Below are 15,309 nucleotides of genomic sequence, written 5' to 3'. Positions count from 1 at the left end.
TGACGTTCAGGTTATGTTTAGAAGCGAGGTACAAGCTGCTACAGAGTGGCCTTTATGTGCCTCGAGCCCCCCCCTCATCTGCCTTAAACCTTGCACTCCTTTTAAAAATCCCTCCAGTTTCCTCCACTAGTCTTCTGCCCGTCTATAAATAAACGCCTTGATTCCCATATGGAAGTCTCTGTCCGGTGCCACTTAACTCTCCCTTGATGTGAAACCCTCAGCACTGACCGGCCGTCGCTGTCCAGGGGCTACTCTGTAGCAGCTTGTACCTCGCTTCTAAACATAACCTGAACGTCAGGCTCCTTGCTACAATCTTACACACACACACACACACACAACACGTATGGTAAACTCGGATCTCAGGCTCATCTATAGTGTGAGGCTCTCTTGGCACTTTATGACGATTACCTCTGTAAGATACTACTCCTGTCTGCCCTGTCAACCATCTCCAGCCCTCCCTAACTCCGCCCTTCAGCCCCCCCCCCACACACCCTCACACCCCAAAGGGCACCAAGACCCCGGCTGCCGATGAGCCACAGGGCGCTCTTTAAGAAGCTACTGCTTGAAATGTATCCCTTTCATTTGCACAGAGGCCCTTTTTTTTTTTTTTTTTTGACCAAGTACGTCTTCAGGTGGAATCATGTGAATGCATTTTTAACGATGACAGCGATTTATGTTTGATTACTGTTAACAGTCGATTGACACAATGTTTTTTTGTTTTCCCATGATCTTAATATGAAAAAAAATAATATTCCAATGTTATTTTTATTACATACCTTGGAAAAAAAATTGAAAATGTGGAAGAAAAAAAAAGTTTGGAGAAAATAAAAACATTGACTGCTTAACAGAAGAAACCAAATGACCTGTCGGATGCCTTTTTTTTTTTTTTCTTTGGATGAGAAACTCGCATTAAAATAATGTATTCCCATAAAATGGGAGGCTTTGTCATTTGTGTGTATTTGCTGTATGCGTGTGTGAGGTTAAAGCAGGGCGGGGAGTATAGATCAGCACACTGTAGCCGCCGGGGGCCTGGCTGGATCCATCAACTATTTATAACTCAGCTGCTAGTGCAGGATGCTGGTTGAGACATGGCTTCCTGCCTGACACGTTGAAGCCAAAGAACTGGAGAGACAGCTTTAAATAGTTGAGAGAGCTGCCTGTTTACTGCAGAGTTGGGTGATAATTCAGCCTTCCACAGACCTCTGCCTTGCTGCTTTGATTTCAGGGTCCAGGTATGGTGCATGCTCACTGTCACTCTCACTGGAACACTTGAATGGAACAGAGAGCCATAGTTAGTGTTATTAGTAACACCTGTTCCCTCACTACTACGACCAGTCAACATGTCTGCTGTGAGAAAGGCCTGCCTGTCCGGCCTGTCCGGCCTGTCCGGCCTGTCCGTGAGCTCTGCGGCCAGTTCCTTCCACCTCACGTCTCGGTCTTTGCTCTGATATGCGTCATCGGCTGTGAGACCTTATATAGAGAGGCGTGTGCCTTCCCAAATCATGACCAATCAATTTTTATTTACTCCAGGTGGTATCCAATCAAGGTGCACCAGCGTCTCAAAGACAATCAAGAGAAATGGGAGGCACCTGGTTTTAATTTACAAGCATCACGGCAAAAGCATCTGAACACATATGGCACCGTACATCTACAAAACAAAAGAGCTATAATCCAGTTTTCGCTTTGTCATTATGGTGTATTGAGTGTAAATTGATGAGGGGGAACATTTATTTAAATGATTTTAGCACAAGGTTGCAACAGAACAAAATGTGGAAACAATGAAAGAGGTGTGAATACACATAGTACTGTAGCCATGTGATCCATTGCCATTATAAAATATTGATTATAGATGCTTTAACCTCTTCTAATGATGCTGAAAGGGCACGAGTACAGTCAAATTATTATGCCAGTAAAAAAACATCAATCCGTAAGCACATGGTGTTAACAGGCCTACTTGTGTGAGAGGTGGTACAGTAGCTGTGTGTGTGGTTGTTTACTGGCACGGCATCAACACATCAGGGTCATTTGTGTATTAACGTTTTTCAAAGAAGAATATTTGGAGCACAAATGTAGCTATTCAGCGAGGTCGACGCACAATTGACAAAGAAGGCAACAAAAACAGCTTGTTTTTAATCAATAGAGCTTTTCCCAGTACTCCAACAACAATGCAAAGATTGCTGTGAAATGCAACTAATGTTAATGCGAGCCATTCAAGTCTGGTGGAAGTTGCTGCTGTAAAAAGAACATCAGTCGTCTTCAAACACACACACACACACACACACAAAGTAATGAGATAAAAGTGAACTAGACGCTGCTCAGTTGAAGTAAACAATTATGTTTTATTGATAAGGTTCTCAGAAGAGTCTCGTTTCAGTGAATGTATAAGAATCATCCTTTTGATAATACTGATTTGGTACATTATGACATCCAGCACGAGTCTCTTCACAGTGAGAGGGATCCATTACTGCTACTGCTGTTGGGATCTAGGACAGAAATGTATCTCTGCTTCCAAACCAAAAAACAGTCAAAAACAACAAACTGGGGATTGATATTGTAGATATGGAATATTAGAGTGCCACAAAACTCTAGAGCAGTAAGACCAGCTAAAGATTTTGCACATTACAAGCCACTTCCTCTTAGAAATATAAAACTCGATAATCTGGACAATATTCTACTGTGCTGCATAAAGGTAAATCTATACACTGTACATCGAAATATAGCTCGAAAAAACAGATTTCACAGTTTTAAAGACTTTATTTAAAGTATAAACCGTTTTTTTTTTTTTAAACACTTTATTACATAAATTATTCTTTTTGAGAGTGACTATTATTTTGCCCTGGCAGCAAACGGAAATTAATACAAAAACAAAAATTCTTACATATTTTTACAAAAGAAAATAAACTCGTCCATTAATGTTCATTTGGAATAGAACTGGTGACTCATTCATGATTGTCATATAGTACTAAGAATAAATAAATAAAAAAAGAATAAAATAAATAACTAACTTAGCATGTTTTTTTCCGGACTCTGTGAGCGGTGTGTTTGATCGTTCTGTACAGAAGTGCCTTGGTGAAAGTCTCACAATTCTACCGCGACTGAAACGTACAAAACTACGGCATCTACGATATACGCAACATCCTGAAATTTAGTGTAGTCGGACACATATGTCGGAATATGATTCTTCACGCCGTTCCAAAATAAACAATGCTGTGTGATACCACTTGTCCACAAATATAGCCATCACTTTTTTTTTCTTCACTTTGTTTTTTTTAAAAAGTTTATTTCTCCAGCCCGTCAAATAGCTCGGACTCGTTCAAGGATGCCGTTAGCTCGCGCGTGTTGCCTGGGTTGGATGTGCGCCGCCTCAGAGGCAGAGGACTGGTCCGTGGTAGGACGATGGGAGGCCTGAGACAGGGAGACGACTCATAGTATTGGACCACCTTTTGACAGTGCCTTGTGTGTCGCTGTTTATGATGTCCTCCGTTGATGTGTGGTAGTTGCGGCTGCGCTCTGGAGTGGCTCTGTCTCCACTTTGGTCCCTGTGCCTTCAGCGTCCGTTAAGAGACGGTAAAAGCCTTCGCCGCAGAAGCCGGCGCGGCGCGACTCGCGTTCAGTAGCTTTCGTGGCCGCTCTCAGTGTGACCCAAAAAATATGGGCGAAAAATATCACTATCTTTTTTAAAAAGGGGAATCTTCTTATTCACTAAGCAACGGTTCTCAAAGTTCTTCAGTGCTTTTTTAAGTTGTTCAAAGTTTTTTCAAAAAAAAAAAACGAAGAAAAAAACAAAACTGAATCGCTTGACTAAACTTTTACATTTGTTTTTGCCTGTGGCAGTAAAATGAACAATAATCTGTTTTCTGATAAGTCATTCTTTTCTAAAAGGTCCCTGCAGCGTTCCGTGAGTAACTCCGTGCGTTGGTTAATTCTCCATGGGTTTTTGAGAGGAGTCGGGTCGAGGAGGCCGGGTAGGAAAAAGGAGCAGGATCTAGAGAAGTGAAAGTGGGGAGAGAGGGACGAGTCTGCCCTTCAAAACAGTTTCAGGTGGGCTGTTACCTCTTGCCCATCTCGTTCTGTCTGAGGAACTGGATGTTGTTGCTGCTGTCAGCCAGTTCTGGATACTGCTCCACAGGCAGTACGTAGTACCCGTCATAGCCTTGTACTCTGCCTGTCGTTAGGAGCTGCTGTCTCTCCCCTTCCGTCCACAGGCGATTGCCTCCCTTCCCATCCCTGGCCCTCTGCTGTTCCTTGGCCCAGGCCCCGGCCAAGGCCCTCTGCCTGGCCAGCTCCAACAGTCTTACCTTCTCTTCATCCACCACATCCGCCGCGAGCCCGTACCGAACACTCAGCACCAACGCCGGGACCGCAAACTCCACAGTCACCCCTCTCCTCGAGCGGCCGCTCACTGTCACGTTGATACCGCTCTCCAGCGACTTGCGCCCGTTGGTGAGCCCCAGGGCCAAGAGGTCGCTGTCGGCCGAGCCCACCTTCACAAAGTAGTGGCAGTCCTTCCCATCCTGGGTGTAATGGGTGCCTTCCAGGTACTGGGCGCCGTTCAGCACCAGGGCCACTTTGCGGCTGTCGTCGTTGGCCAAAGCTGACACGCCAGCCACCACGCGGCCCTCCTTCAGAGCCAGCATTACTCCTCGGCCTATTATGGGGGTGCTGGTGCCGAACCAGTGGCCCGGCTTGTCCTTGCGTCTCCGGCGCTCCTTATTGAGGCGACGGCCCTCTAGGGCCATGAAGGCCTGGTTGTGACGCTCTGCTGCCTGCTGCACACCGGTGAGGAGCTACATGAGAAAATAAAAGAGTGTGAAAGGTGACCGGTATCTGCATTAACTGGATCACTATCTTAGGGTTCATTTTTATACATGATTCTGTCGATGGAAATATAGTCAGCACGGCGCTGCGTACCTGTCCGTTCTCACAATGCTGCGTGGCCTGCAGCTCGTACGGCGGCTCCACAAAGTACAGCGAGTGTCGGGGGAACCCGGGGATTATGTTACTGAGCTGGAAGCCAAACATCACCAGCCAGCTCTTCACATCTACAGCAGACAGGAGGGAAATTAATTAGCTGAATGACTAAGTTAAACACGGTAGCAAACAAATCATTTCTTTTATCATAAGAAGAAAAAAGTGAACGTGTATTTGCTCGTGCGACACATCTGGTGTTATGCAAAGCTATCAGCTACGGTGCCATCTGCGGCACATTTCTTACTTGCATAAGCTATGTTTTCTTCAACAATCTGTTTCTTCTGCACAATAGAGATATCAAAGACAATGTCAGGACTCAACAAGCTGAGTTTGGCTTGTTCTGGAGATGTGATTGAAGTTATCCGCAGTCTGACTATTCTGCTGTTTCAACACTACGTTCTTGAAAGAAAACAGGGTTTTAATTGGCTTGATTATGTAGATTATGCAACAGAATTCACCGTCCACACCACATTAATGTGTATCAATCCTCTCTACCTGTGACGTAGTTTTTGACGTCCAGCATGTCACTGAGGGGGTTGTTGTTCTTGAACATGTACAGATTAAACGGAGAGGGATCCTTCCCGATCTTGGGCCAGATGCTGTAGTCGGGCGACGTCCAGCGTCCGGCCAAGACGTCGTAGTCCCGCTGGGTGAAGTGGACCAGCTTAGTCAAGGGGTCGTAGAGGCCGCCGTGGAAGCCGACCACCAGCTGGAACTCCGGGTTGGAGTCCAGGTACACCTCTCCGTAGGCCGTGTACTGCACCTGGGTGACACGAGCATCAGTCATTTTCCTTAAGAAGCCTTGTCCATATGTGTTTTTACCACATCATTATATTTTCGCAGCAGTAATTGATTGCAAACAAAGTGAGAGTCAAAAGATTCTTACCTGTTTGATCATTTGTCCATTGCTGCTGAAGACAGCCAGCGGTGTGCCAGTGTTGTCAGAAGCTATATAGTATTCCTCTCCACTGCTCACCTCCATGGCGAACAAGTGTCCCTGATCACGTGACAGACAGAAATCCAGTACATTTATATCATGCCTACGGATAAACATGTATTGCTCCAGCAACAATATTTATCAGTATTCAGGTTTAACAGATAATATTTTGTTGAAATAGGAGGAAAGGGTATGTTCATCTACCCTACCTGCAGGTCGTAGTAGAGTGACGAGATCTCCGAGCTGGAGTGGTTGAAGATGTGCGTGACCCTGGCCGGGTGGTTGAGGTCGGCGTAGAAGAACTGAAGGTGCTGCCCCACGCTGTTCCTCGTGGACACCCTGCGGCCCAGCCCGTCGTAGTGGTACACGACGCTCCAGCCGCCGGGGCCTCGGTTGTAGGCCCTCAGCAGCTGACCTTTGGAGTTGTAGTCAAAGATATCGGAGCCGCGCTGGCTGAGGTAGCCGTCTTCATCCAGGCGGTACTGGACATCTCCCAGGCGCGTGATGCGGTCCCTGAGGTCGTAGCGGAGCGGCAGGATGCGGGCGCTGTTCCCGGGGTTGAGCAGGTGGAGGTTGCCGTTCAGGTCGTAGCTGTAGCGCCAGGTGGACCAGTCGTTCACCTGATTAAAACAAGGAGTGTTAGGTCTCGCAGACAGTTCAGAGTGTGTGTCAGCAATAGTTTCTGGGCCATATTAGGTGTCACGACCACTAAAAACTCCACACCACAGCAACTCTCTCTGCACTCACCTTGACGCCGCTCAGCTGTCCGTCTCCGTCGTAATCATAGCGGTACTGAGTGGTGTTGGCGTAGGGCCCGATTTTGAGCTCTCTCTTCACCACCCGTCCCATGCTGTCATACTGCACCGTCATCCAGTACATCAGCGAACGGAATATCTCGTACTGGACCTCCTTGATGCGACCGTGGGTGTCGAAATGCTTGCTCAGCGTCATAACGGCGGTGGTGATGATCTGATTAATGTCGTAGTAAATGACCCCGAACTTTCCAAAGTGCTCCACCTGTAGGAGGGATGGAAAGGTTTAGGGAAAATGTGAGTCCTCTGGCAGCCACATGAGGTACATTCACACACACACAAAGTTTGCCGTGCAAGTTGAATTCTTTTGTACGACATTTCTCGAAAGCAGACCAGGGGAATCGCACCTTTCCAGAGATCTCGTCGTATCGGTAGAGGTCAACGGGCAGGGGCGTCTCACTGATGACCGGCTTCATGCTGGCGATACGGAAGCTGTTGTCGTGGTAGGTGTAGTCAAACCTCGCGTTGACCATTCCCTCCTCGCTGAAGCGGTAGATCTGCTTGTCGATGAGCGGCCCCATTTTGCGGTAGCGGATGGTGCACGAGAAGCCCCCGCTCTGCAGGTTGACCATCTTCAGCACGCCGGCTGTCTCGTCGTAGCCGAAGGTGACGGCGGTGCTGTCGTACACGATCTCCGACAGCTTCGCCAGCTTGCCGTACTTGTAGAGGACGCGGCGGCCGGTGCCCAGGTAGTGCGTGGCCTGAGGTCGGCCGTCCTCACTGAAGTCGTGGATGATGGAGGCGTTGCTCTCCGGGGGGTTGTAGGTGTTGCGGATGTAGCCGACTGACACGTGTGTGAACATGGTGTGGCGGGCCACGCTGGGCATGGTGACAGCAGTGATCCGACCCGAGGCGTCAAACTCAAAGATGTACTGCCTCTGGCTCTGCAGCAGCAGCACCATGGACTGGAAGAAGAGAGGGAGGCACAATCCGGATTAATATAATAGCATTATCAATGGATGACTTGCCTGCTGCGAAATAGCACCGGCAGTGATTTGCTCTCAGCTGACAAATTTGAATCTTCATAACCGTGAAAATGATGTATTACTTCACTCAATTCTGCAATTCAAATTAGTATTTGTTCTTGCGGGTGCCTTTCGCGGGGGCTGAGATTTGTTACCTGGATGACAGTGTTAATGTGCTTACTTTGTCAAGGTAGCTGTAGCTCCACACCTTCCCGTCCACAAAAGAGCGGGACAGGATGCGTCCCTGCGGGTCAAATTCCGTCCTCTCGCTCATGCTCCCCCTCTGCAGCCCGACGAGCTGTCCGGTGGTGGAATATGACACGTTGACCACTGCCAGGCTGCTGCTGGGCAGCCACATGGCCGGCCGGCCCTGGGCGTCGTACATGATGCGCAGCGTGAACTTCCGGTGGTCATCGTAGATCTTCTCCGTGCGCGTGTTGCGGTCGAAATCAATTGAGAGAAGATTGCGGCCATGAGCCTAAAGAAAAGGGAGAGAGGGGCGGTTAATTTCAGGAAACGCTGTTATTACTTTAAAAAACAAGGGCCTCATTGAGTATTCAACTCACTCTAAGCTTCCTCCCAAACACAGTGACCCTGCCCTTGGTCTGCTCCTTGCGCAGACGCCATTCGATGGAGTTGAGGCCGTTGTCGGTGGGCAGGGTGATGTTCCGGCGACCAATCGTAGGGCTGACAGAGCCTGCCAGGATGTGGGGCTCTGTGTGAAAGCTGATGCCCATACCGTTGGCGTACATCACCCTCAGGGTCCCATTGTTGCACAGCTGGTAGCTGTTCCTCACCTGGTCTGTAGGGGGAGACAGACAGGTGTATGGTGAGGAAAAGTAGTCAGCGGTGGGACCAGATGAGCTTTATCAAAATCTGACAGAATGTCCATGTTGTCAAGAAAGAAGGAAATTACATTAAAATAGGTTTTAATGTACGTGTGTGTGTGTGTGTGTGTGTGTGTATGATCTTCTGCATGAAAAATAACATTTTCTCAAAAAGAAAAAGTCCAATCTTAAGCCGAGAGGCTCATGTCAGTAAGAGCCAGATCATCTTCATAAAACATTTATGGACCTGACTCGTCTTCGTACCAACTGAATGAAAATAAACGGTCTAAACTCACTCTCTCTACAATCTCCCCATGACTCCAGTTTAATGACTCACTCTCAAACACAAGAATGGAACCAGATAAGCCCGTGCCTAATGCTGACGCAAACATTTCCCTCAGATGTCTGAAAACAGGCGTCCTGATCACAACGATGTGATTGAAAGTCAGATCAAATTGTTTTCGGCTCAGAAATATCTGGAAGATCAGGAAGGGGGTATTTTTAAAAAAGTTCCTTTACAAAAGGTTATGGGATCAGATGGTGTCTCCCCCTTTGAAGCCACGCCATAAATGACAGTAATTCATAAGCCCAATTTGTAATAAAGCTCCTGGCACATTTTAACAATGCCTCAAACAGACAAGTGAAGCTTTTTCCATTGACTTGGCAGCAACAGCCTTTAGATAAATCTCCCCTGCTCCCTCTGTCTGAACGACCTCGTAATAAAACAGAAGCGAGGGAGAGAGAGAGAGAGAGAGAGAGAGAGAGAGAGAGAAAGAGAGAGAGAGAAATGAGAGCTTGAGGGGCCAACGAGAATTCACTGTGGAGGAGTTAATGAAGAGAGCGAGAAAGAGCGGAAAGAGAGGGAGACGGTTAAGTGAGTATGTCAGCAGAGAGCTGTGCAGGAACCCACACAGTGCGGCGGAAACCTTAAATGACTTACAGCTCTGTGAACAACTTTCCCCTTTTCCTCCCGCAACGCAGGTGGATCACTGAATACCTCGACAGCGTATTCTCTCGGAGGCCTTTCAGACTTACAGAAACCTCCCACTTCTGGTCAAGAAGTGGGAGGAAATAATTCTCCTTCTTCTCCGTCCTCTTTAAAACGGACCAAATAAGCTCAGGGATCATGGGAACTGGTTGAGAGCTGTGTTTGTATGTCTCTATCTATCTGTGTGTTTGTGTGTGTGTGTAAGGAGAAAGCTTCAGGGATGAGTAGGATTCACTCTGCATGACTTAATGAATTTTGCTGTGATGATATTCAAAAGCAGGATGATCCCAGCTGGTATTAACGGCTATATATTGGTAATTTGACTCCGTGAGAGGGAGCGAGAGAGGGCTGGATGTGGGCTGGGAGGGGAAATGACTTCCTGGAGCATGCACATAACTGAGCGAAGATTACAAGGCTTTCAATTAGAGTCGGACGCATATTGTCCACCAGAGAGGGGGCGGATGTTGAAAACTAAGATGAAGTAGTTTTGTCCAAAGAATTGACAACGCCTTAACTTTATGTCCATAATGAAATCATAATATCCTATATTTCCCTACGCTGATGACTCAAGCCCTCGTCCACCTTCGTGCCACATCCTCAAGTATTTAAAAATGTAAAAATACCTTGCACCACTGTGTACGAGGCCTCAACGGAGGACAGGTTGGTGATGACGGTGACGTCGTCGTCTCTGCTGGAGCTCTCGATGTCGATGTTGATGGAGCGCTCGATCTCGCGGTGGAGGCTCGTCACCATGCCCGTGGGGTACGTGACGTTGGTCAGGCGGCCCTCGCTGTCGTACCTGGGAGGCGGGACGATCGCAGTCAGGGAAATTGGCAAGGAAAAGGACACGTTTTCACATTCGTGCTGCATAGATAGACACACGTAACACAGACACACACACACTGCCGGAGATGAACATGGTCATCTTAGAGGAACTGGCTGTAGTTATAGAAGTGAACACTGGGGGGCAGCAGCACTCTGTGTGAGGTGTGAGATGAATCATTGGGAGTGCAAGAGAACAGAATGTGATGAACATTAAACCTGTGAAAGGCATTCATCTTTGTATTTCAGATAGGTGTAAAAGTGTTACAGGAATACATTCAGACACTCACTGGTAAAACGTGGTCCACCCGGTCTCGTCAGCTTTGGTAGCCAGGAGGCCCGTGTTGCCACTGTAGCCCATAAGAGCCACTTCCTGGCCCACGGCCGACACGCTCCGCAGACCCCCGGTGGGGTCCAGTCCCAGGGTCACCACTTGGTTCTCGGGCAGCAGCACCAGCCTGAGCAGGCCGGCCCCTCCTCCCTGGCCCTGGGCGTCCCTTCTCACCTTCACCGTGTTGTTGCAGTTGTCCACCAGCATGGCCAGCTCCCCGTCTGCGCCATAGGTGAAGTTGTAAAGCGGCTCCCCGGTCACCAGGCTAATTGTCTGGATGTGAAGCCCCTCCCCGTTGAAGACGTACAGCTCCTGTTCCCTCGGCGACGCCACCTCATACTGCGCGGCTCCTCCGTACCCGACGCTGGAGAAGGCGGGGCCCGGCCGGTTGGCCCGCACAGCTCTGATGCGTATGTTGTTGAGGTCGGCGATGAAGAGGGTCCCGTCAGGGGACACGGCCAAGGAGGTGGGGGAGTTCAAGCCGCCGTCGGGGGCGTAGCCGTCGTCGCCGTAGAAGCAGTTGCAGTTGACGTCGTTCTTGCAGTCGCAGTCGGAGGCGACGCCAGCCAGGAGGGAGATCTCTCCATTGGTGCTCACCTAAAGGAACACGCAGGAGACAGGAAGCGGGAGAGGAGAGATGGTTAATGATGAGATTTGAAAGGAAAAAAAGAAAGTCGCAACTCGATGAAAGAAGACGTATCACCGAAAGCACAATTCATTTTGAGTTATCAAAACAGGGGAATGCCCGAGCTGAATGTGGTCTCTGGAGAGCTGAAACAATCTGAGAATATCTTTTGAAAAAAAACGCCCACACAGCCCGACCAGCTGTGCTGTGAGTTTTTGCCGGCCAACAAGCTGGACCAACAAAATTCGCTGTAGAACAACGGAGCAGACGAGCAACTGTGCTCAGCACTCCTTAATCTCGTACCTGTCTGACTCTGTTGATCTTTTTCTCATCCGTCTCAGCGATGTAGAGGCTGCCGGTGTGGGACAGGGCGATGGCCGTGGCGCTCTCCAGGGCCGCGTGTATGGCCAGCTTGCTGAGGCTGTAGTCGATACCCGGCACTTGACAATGCATGGGCCGACCTGCGATGATGCTCACCTGTGGGCAACAACAGAGGACGTCACATCCACGATCCGGCAACGTTTCGGACGTGGAGAGATGTTCAGCCGCGGGCGAAACAGTACAGATGAAACTTTCAATAATAAAGTAAGACCCCCAGAAAGTAGAATATTTCAAGCTCTAATTAATCAGTAATGTTACCACCACTGCGAAACTTAGAAAACTCTGTCGGAACATGAACTTTTACTTCTAAATTGGCTTGAGAGAGCCTAATTGGGACACGATTCTGTCAAAGCCACCCTCGGGGGTTCTGCAGGGGCGATCCGGCCTTTGTGGTACAGACCTGGTGGTTCTCGGTGATGCGTAGGATGACATTGTTTTCCAGGACATAGAGAGAGTTGTCCATGGGGTTCACCGCCAAGTCCGTGGGCCACTCCAGACGCACCTAGTAGGCGGAAACAAAAGTTAAACATGAGATAATATCTATGCCGAGGGAGGCGTTTTGAAAGGATGCCAAGGTTCAGACAAGTCTCCTCCTCATTTTTTTAAGTGACTGCGGCCCTCACTCTCTTCTGATCCATTCATTTATCCATGGACTCTCTAATCCCTTCCTAAATCAGTCTCTCCATGACCTCCTGGCTGGCGCTCGTCCACACAACCGCCCCAGCTCAGCACTCACGGGGCCGTTAGATCATTATCTATCGCGCCGTCACCTCTCGTCCCCCAACCCCCACCTCCCTCCCCAAACCGTCGTACCTGGCTGACGTCCATGCTGGAGTCGCAGCTGAGCGGCCGCACGGTGGTCAGGTCGTTGGCCCCCAGCAGAGTGGAGATGATGCCGTTCTGGTCCACCTTGCGGATCATGGTGGCATCTACGAAGTACATCAGCCCGTTTTTATCCACCGCGATGCCTGTCAAAGCGGAGATGAACACCGTTAGAGACCACGCATAACTCAGAACCGCGGGGTGACCCGTGGACGTTTCAAGTCAATTAAACTTCAGATCTTTCCACCGGCTGGAAACGGATAGCAGCCCTAACAGCTGAATTGCTCGATGCTTCATCGAATGAGAGGGAACAAAGTGATGGAGGGGGCACTGAACTGTTAGATAAGTGTTAGTTTTTGGGATGAGTCATCGGGATGCGGAGCCGAGCTCATGCTGCTCCCAGAGGGCGATCGTAGACTGCAAGCAGATTCTTTAGAAAGGCAAGTGATCCGTAGCACTCTACTTCCCTTCCTCGGTTTCCCCTCGCTGTTCCCCCCCCCCCCCGCCTTTCCTACTTCCCATTTGTTTTTCTGCATTTCACTTTTTTTTTAGCGTTTACCAGTGGTGCTGTGTCAGCCTCGCCGGTCTAACAGGCAGCAGGCATTCAGACAGGTGTGTTTGTTCGAGGCAACTGTGCCCCGAAATAACTCCTAGCCGCACCGAGATACACAACAACAGATGGAGGGACACAGCGAAGGGCACGCTGTAAATGAGAGAGAGAGAGAGGGAGAGAAAGACGGAGAAGGAACAGGCAGAGTGGGCAAGCTGGTGTGTGCCGGCTGACATTGCCTGTGACAGGTATTGTCTTCTCCTAGCACTCACACACATACACATGCTGTATGTATACGGACAGCATGTGTATGTGCAGTCACACACGCATACACACACACACACACATACACACACACACACAGACACTTGTAACACTGAATGGAAATGTGACAGTGTGACATCCTTGACAGTTTGGTGTCACAATGTTCTCAGATCCAATGATCCACAAAAACCATTCCATTAATAAGTTTAACATTAACCTGGTTTATAACCTCCTTCTGTGTCTGTCCTGCTTTAGTTGAGTCACGCGATGGGCACACTGAGAAAACAAATTATACTCCGGGAAGAAAAGGAAAATGTAAGGCGCCTCAATCTGTCTTGAAAATCACAATGACATTTGTTTTGTCAGCTATTTTCATCGTTTTAATATCACAAACTAAAGAATCACTTGAATGCAATAAATCTTATTCTGTAATCACTACTAAATATATAGGTTATTGGCTGTTCTGGCCTTATCGCGCCTCCCTAAAGCTGCAACTAACGATTAGTTTCATTATAAATTAAGTCAATAAAATGTCACAATTTCCCACGGCCCCAGGGGACATCTTTAAATGCCTTGTTAAGTTCGAACAACAGTACAAAAACCAAAGGACGTCCAATTTATAATGATATAAAACGCATTTTAAAGACAGGATTGGGAGAAAGCCAAATGTTTTCGCATGACGATTGCCTTAAAACGATCATTCAATCATCAGCATAATTGGTGATTCATTTTCTGGACTTTTCTTTTGACAGTGGCTCACCTTTGGGGCTCATAAGAGTGGCTTCGGTGGCTTTGCCGCCGTCACCGCAGCGCTCGTCAAAGGGCAGGCACTGCTCCCCTGTCCCAGCCACCACCTCGGCGTTGTCCGACAGCAGGCGGCCTCCCGTTAACGAGTGGACGCGGTAGATTCTGCGGGAGTTGGTGTCGGAGATGAACAAAGCCCCAGATACTGGATCCACTGCCAGGAAGTACTTGTGGGTTGGGTTGTTACTGAAAAAACAATGATCATGTCAGTGAATAGCTTAGTTTTATATTTGAAGTAGCTATTGTTGCTGGAATGTGCAGAGGAAGCTGTCATAAGAATCTTACCTGTGTCTGAAATCTTTGTTCCTTCAAGGGAGAAAGAGAGAGAAAAGCACAACAAAACAAATGTTAATTCACACAGTCTGCGGAGAGCAACACAAAGCTGGCCGTGGTGTGAACAACAACATTTAACCATGGGGTAAACACACCCTGGAGGTCTGTAACACGGTGTATAATTCTACCTCGATCCTGCACATCCCCAGTGTCTCACCTTATTCTTTCTGTTTCAAGGGAGGATGAAATCCTACACGTTCAATGCACTGAAAACATCTAGTCTTTCCCCCTCTCCTTGCCCTGCCATCTGACTTCAATCCAACCAGCCCTTCTTGTATCAGTGTTTTCAGTACATCGAAAACAAAAACCCTCTAAATCCCAATCTGCTTTCTAATTGATGAGTCTTTTACCTTAATTCCAGGATGCCAGTTGTGTTCATAGATGGGTAGACCCTGCGCACAAAGTTGAGGTCCCCGACATAGAGGCTGCCATCGATGCCCATTGCCAAGGCGACCGGCGCCAGCAGCTTGTTGCCGTCTGCCAGGCCGTTACAGCTGGGGCAGGAGATGCTGCGCCTCCGTCCGTTTCCCATGACGCTGGTGATTACCGGGGGCTGCTCCGTCACAAAGATGTTCTCACCGCTTCCCTTGTGAAGGATACCTGGACAGGAGAGAAACATGAGCAGAGTCAGGATCATGGTTTCAGTCAGGGGACTGAAAAATGTCTGACGGAAATCTATCATGTCCCCCTGATGATGAATTAATTAACTTTGGTGTGATCTCTTAACTCTGACTCGTGCTATCATCAGGTCAATGTCCAATAATGAACTAATGACATTCCGGTAATCCTCTGTACTTTGTGGTGAGGAGGGCTAATGAGCAAATGTTAGTATGCTAACATGCTCAACAAAGTTCAACATTATATATATATATATATA

General features: G+C 48.3%; 2 protein-coding genes across 2 annotated transcripts in view; one reads left to right on the top strand and one right to left on the bottom strand.

Annotated features, from left to right (window-relative positions):
- Nucleotides 1-933, top strand: part of zgc:165573 (cysteine-rich and transmembrane domain-containing protein 1) — a 7,070-nt gene extending 6,137 nt beyond the window's left edge. Inside the window, exon 4 of the mRNA XM_031857701.1 lies at nucleotides 68-933. The gene's annotated coding sequence lies outside the window, so the exon portion shown is untranslated. The remainder of the gene's footprint in view (nucleotides 1-67) is intronic.
- Nucleotides 934-2,319: 1,386 nt separating this feature from the next.
- The window catches only part of tenm2a (teneurin transmembrane protein 2a), a 154,786-nt gene continuing 141,796 nt past the window's right edge, over nucleotides 2,320-15,309 (bottom strand). The window contains exons 19-35 of the mRNA XM_031858161.1: nucleotides 14,783-15,032; nucleotides 14,385-14,405; nucleotides 14,056-14,285; nucleotides 12,473-12,627; nucleotides 12,060-12,161; nucleotides 11,582-11,755; nucleotides 10,613-11,250; nucleotides 10,124-10,299; nucleotides 8,252-8,487; nucleotides 7,867-8,163; nucleotides 7,068-7,625; nucleotides 6,656-6,925; nucleotides 6,118-6,528; nucleotides 5,858-5,968; nucleotides 5,467-5,734; nucleotides 4,912-5,042; nucleotides 2,320-4,787 (exon numbers count right to left, since the gene is read on the bottom strand). Coding sequence (XP_031714021.1) covers nucleotides 4,050-4,787; nucleotides 4,912-5,042; nucleotides 5,467-5,734; nucleotides 5,858-5,968; nucleotides 6,118-6,528; nucleotides 6,656-6,925; nucleotides 7,068-7,625; nucleotides 7,867-8,163; nucleotides 8,252-8,487; nucleotides 10,124-10,299; nucleotides 10,613-11,250; nucleotides 11,582-11,755; nucleotides 12,060-12,161; nucleotides 12,473-12,627; nucleotides 14,056-14,285; nucleotides 14,385-14,405; nucleotides 14,783-15,032 — 4,766 coding nt within the window. The 3' untranslated portion in view covers nucleotides 2,320-4,049. The remainder of the gene's footprint in view (nucleotides 4,788-4,911; nucleotides 5,043-5,466; nucleotides 5,735-5,857; nucleotides 5,969-6,117; nucleotides 6,529-6,655; nucleotides 6,926-7,067; nucleotides 7,626-7,866; nucleotides 8,164-8,251; nucleotides 8,488-10,123; nucleotides 10,300-10,612; nucleotides 11,251-11,581; nucleotides 11,756-12,059; nucleotides 12,162-12,472; nucleotides 12,628-14,055; nucleotides 14,286-14,384; nucleotides 14,406-14,782; nucleotides 15,033-15,309) is intronic.

Source organism: Anarrhichthys ocellatus, unplaced genomic scaffold (assembly GCF_004355925.1).
Source record: "Anarrhichthys ocellatus isolate YVR2014 unplaced genomic scaffold, GSC_Weel_1.0 scaffold19, whole genome shotgun sequence".
Classification (NCBI taxonomy): Eukaryota; Metazoa; Chordata; class Actinopteri; order Perciformes; family Anarhichadidae; genus Anarrhichthys; species Anarrhichthys ocellatus.
This window is presented reverse-complemented; position numbering and strand designations above follow the sequence as displayed.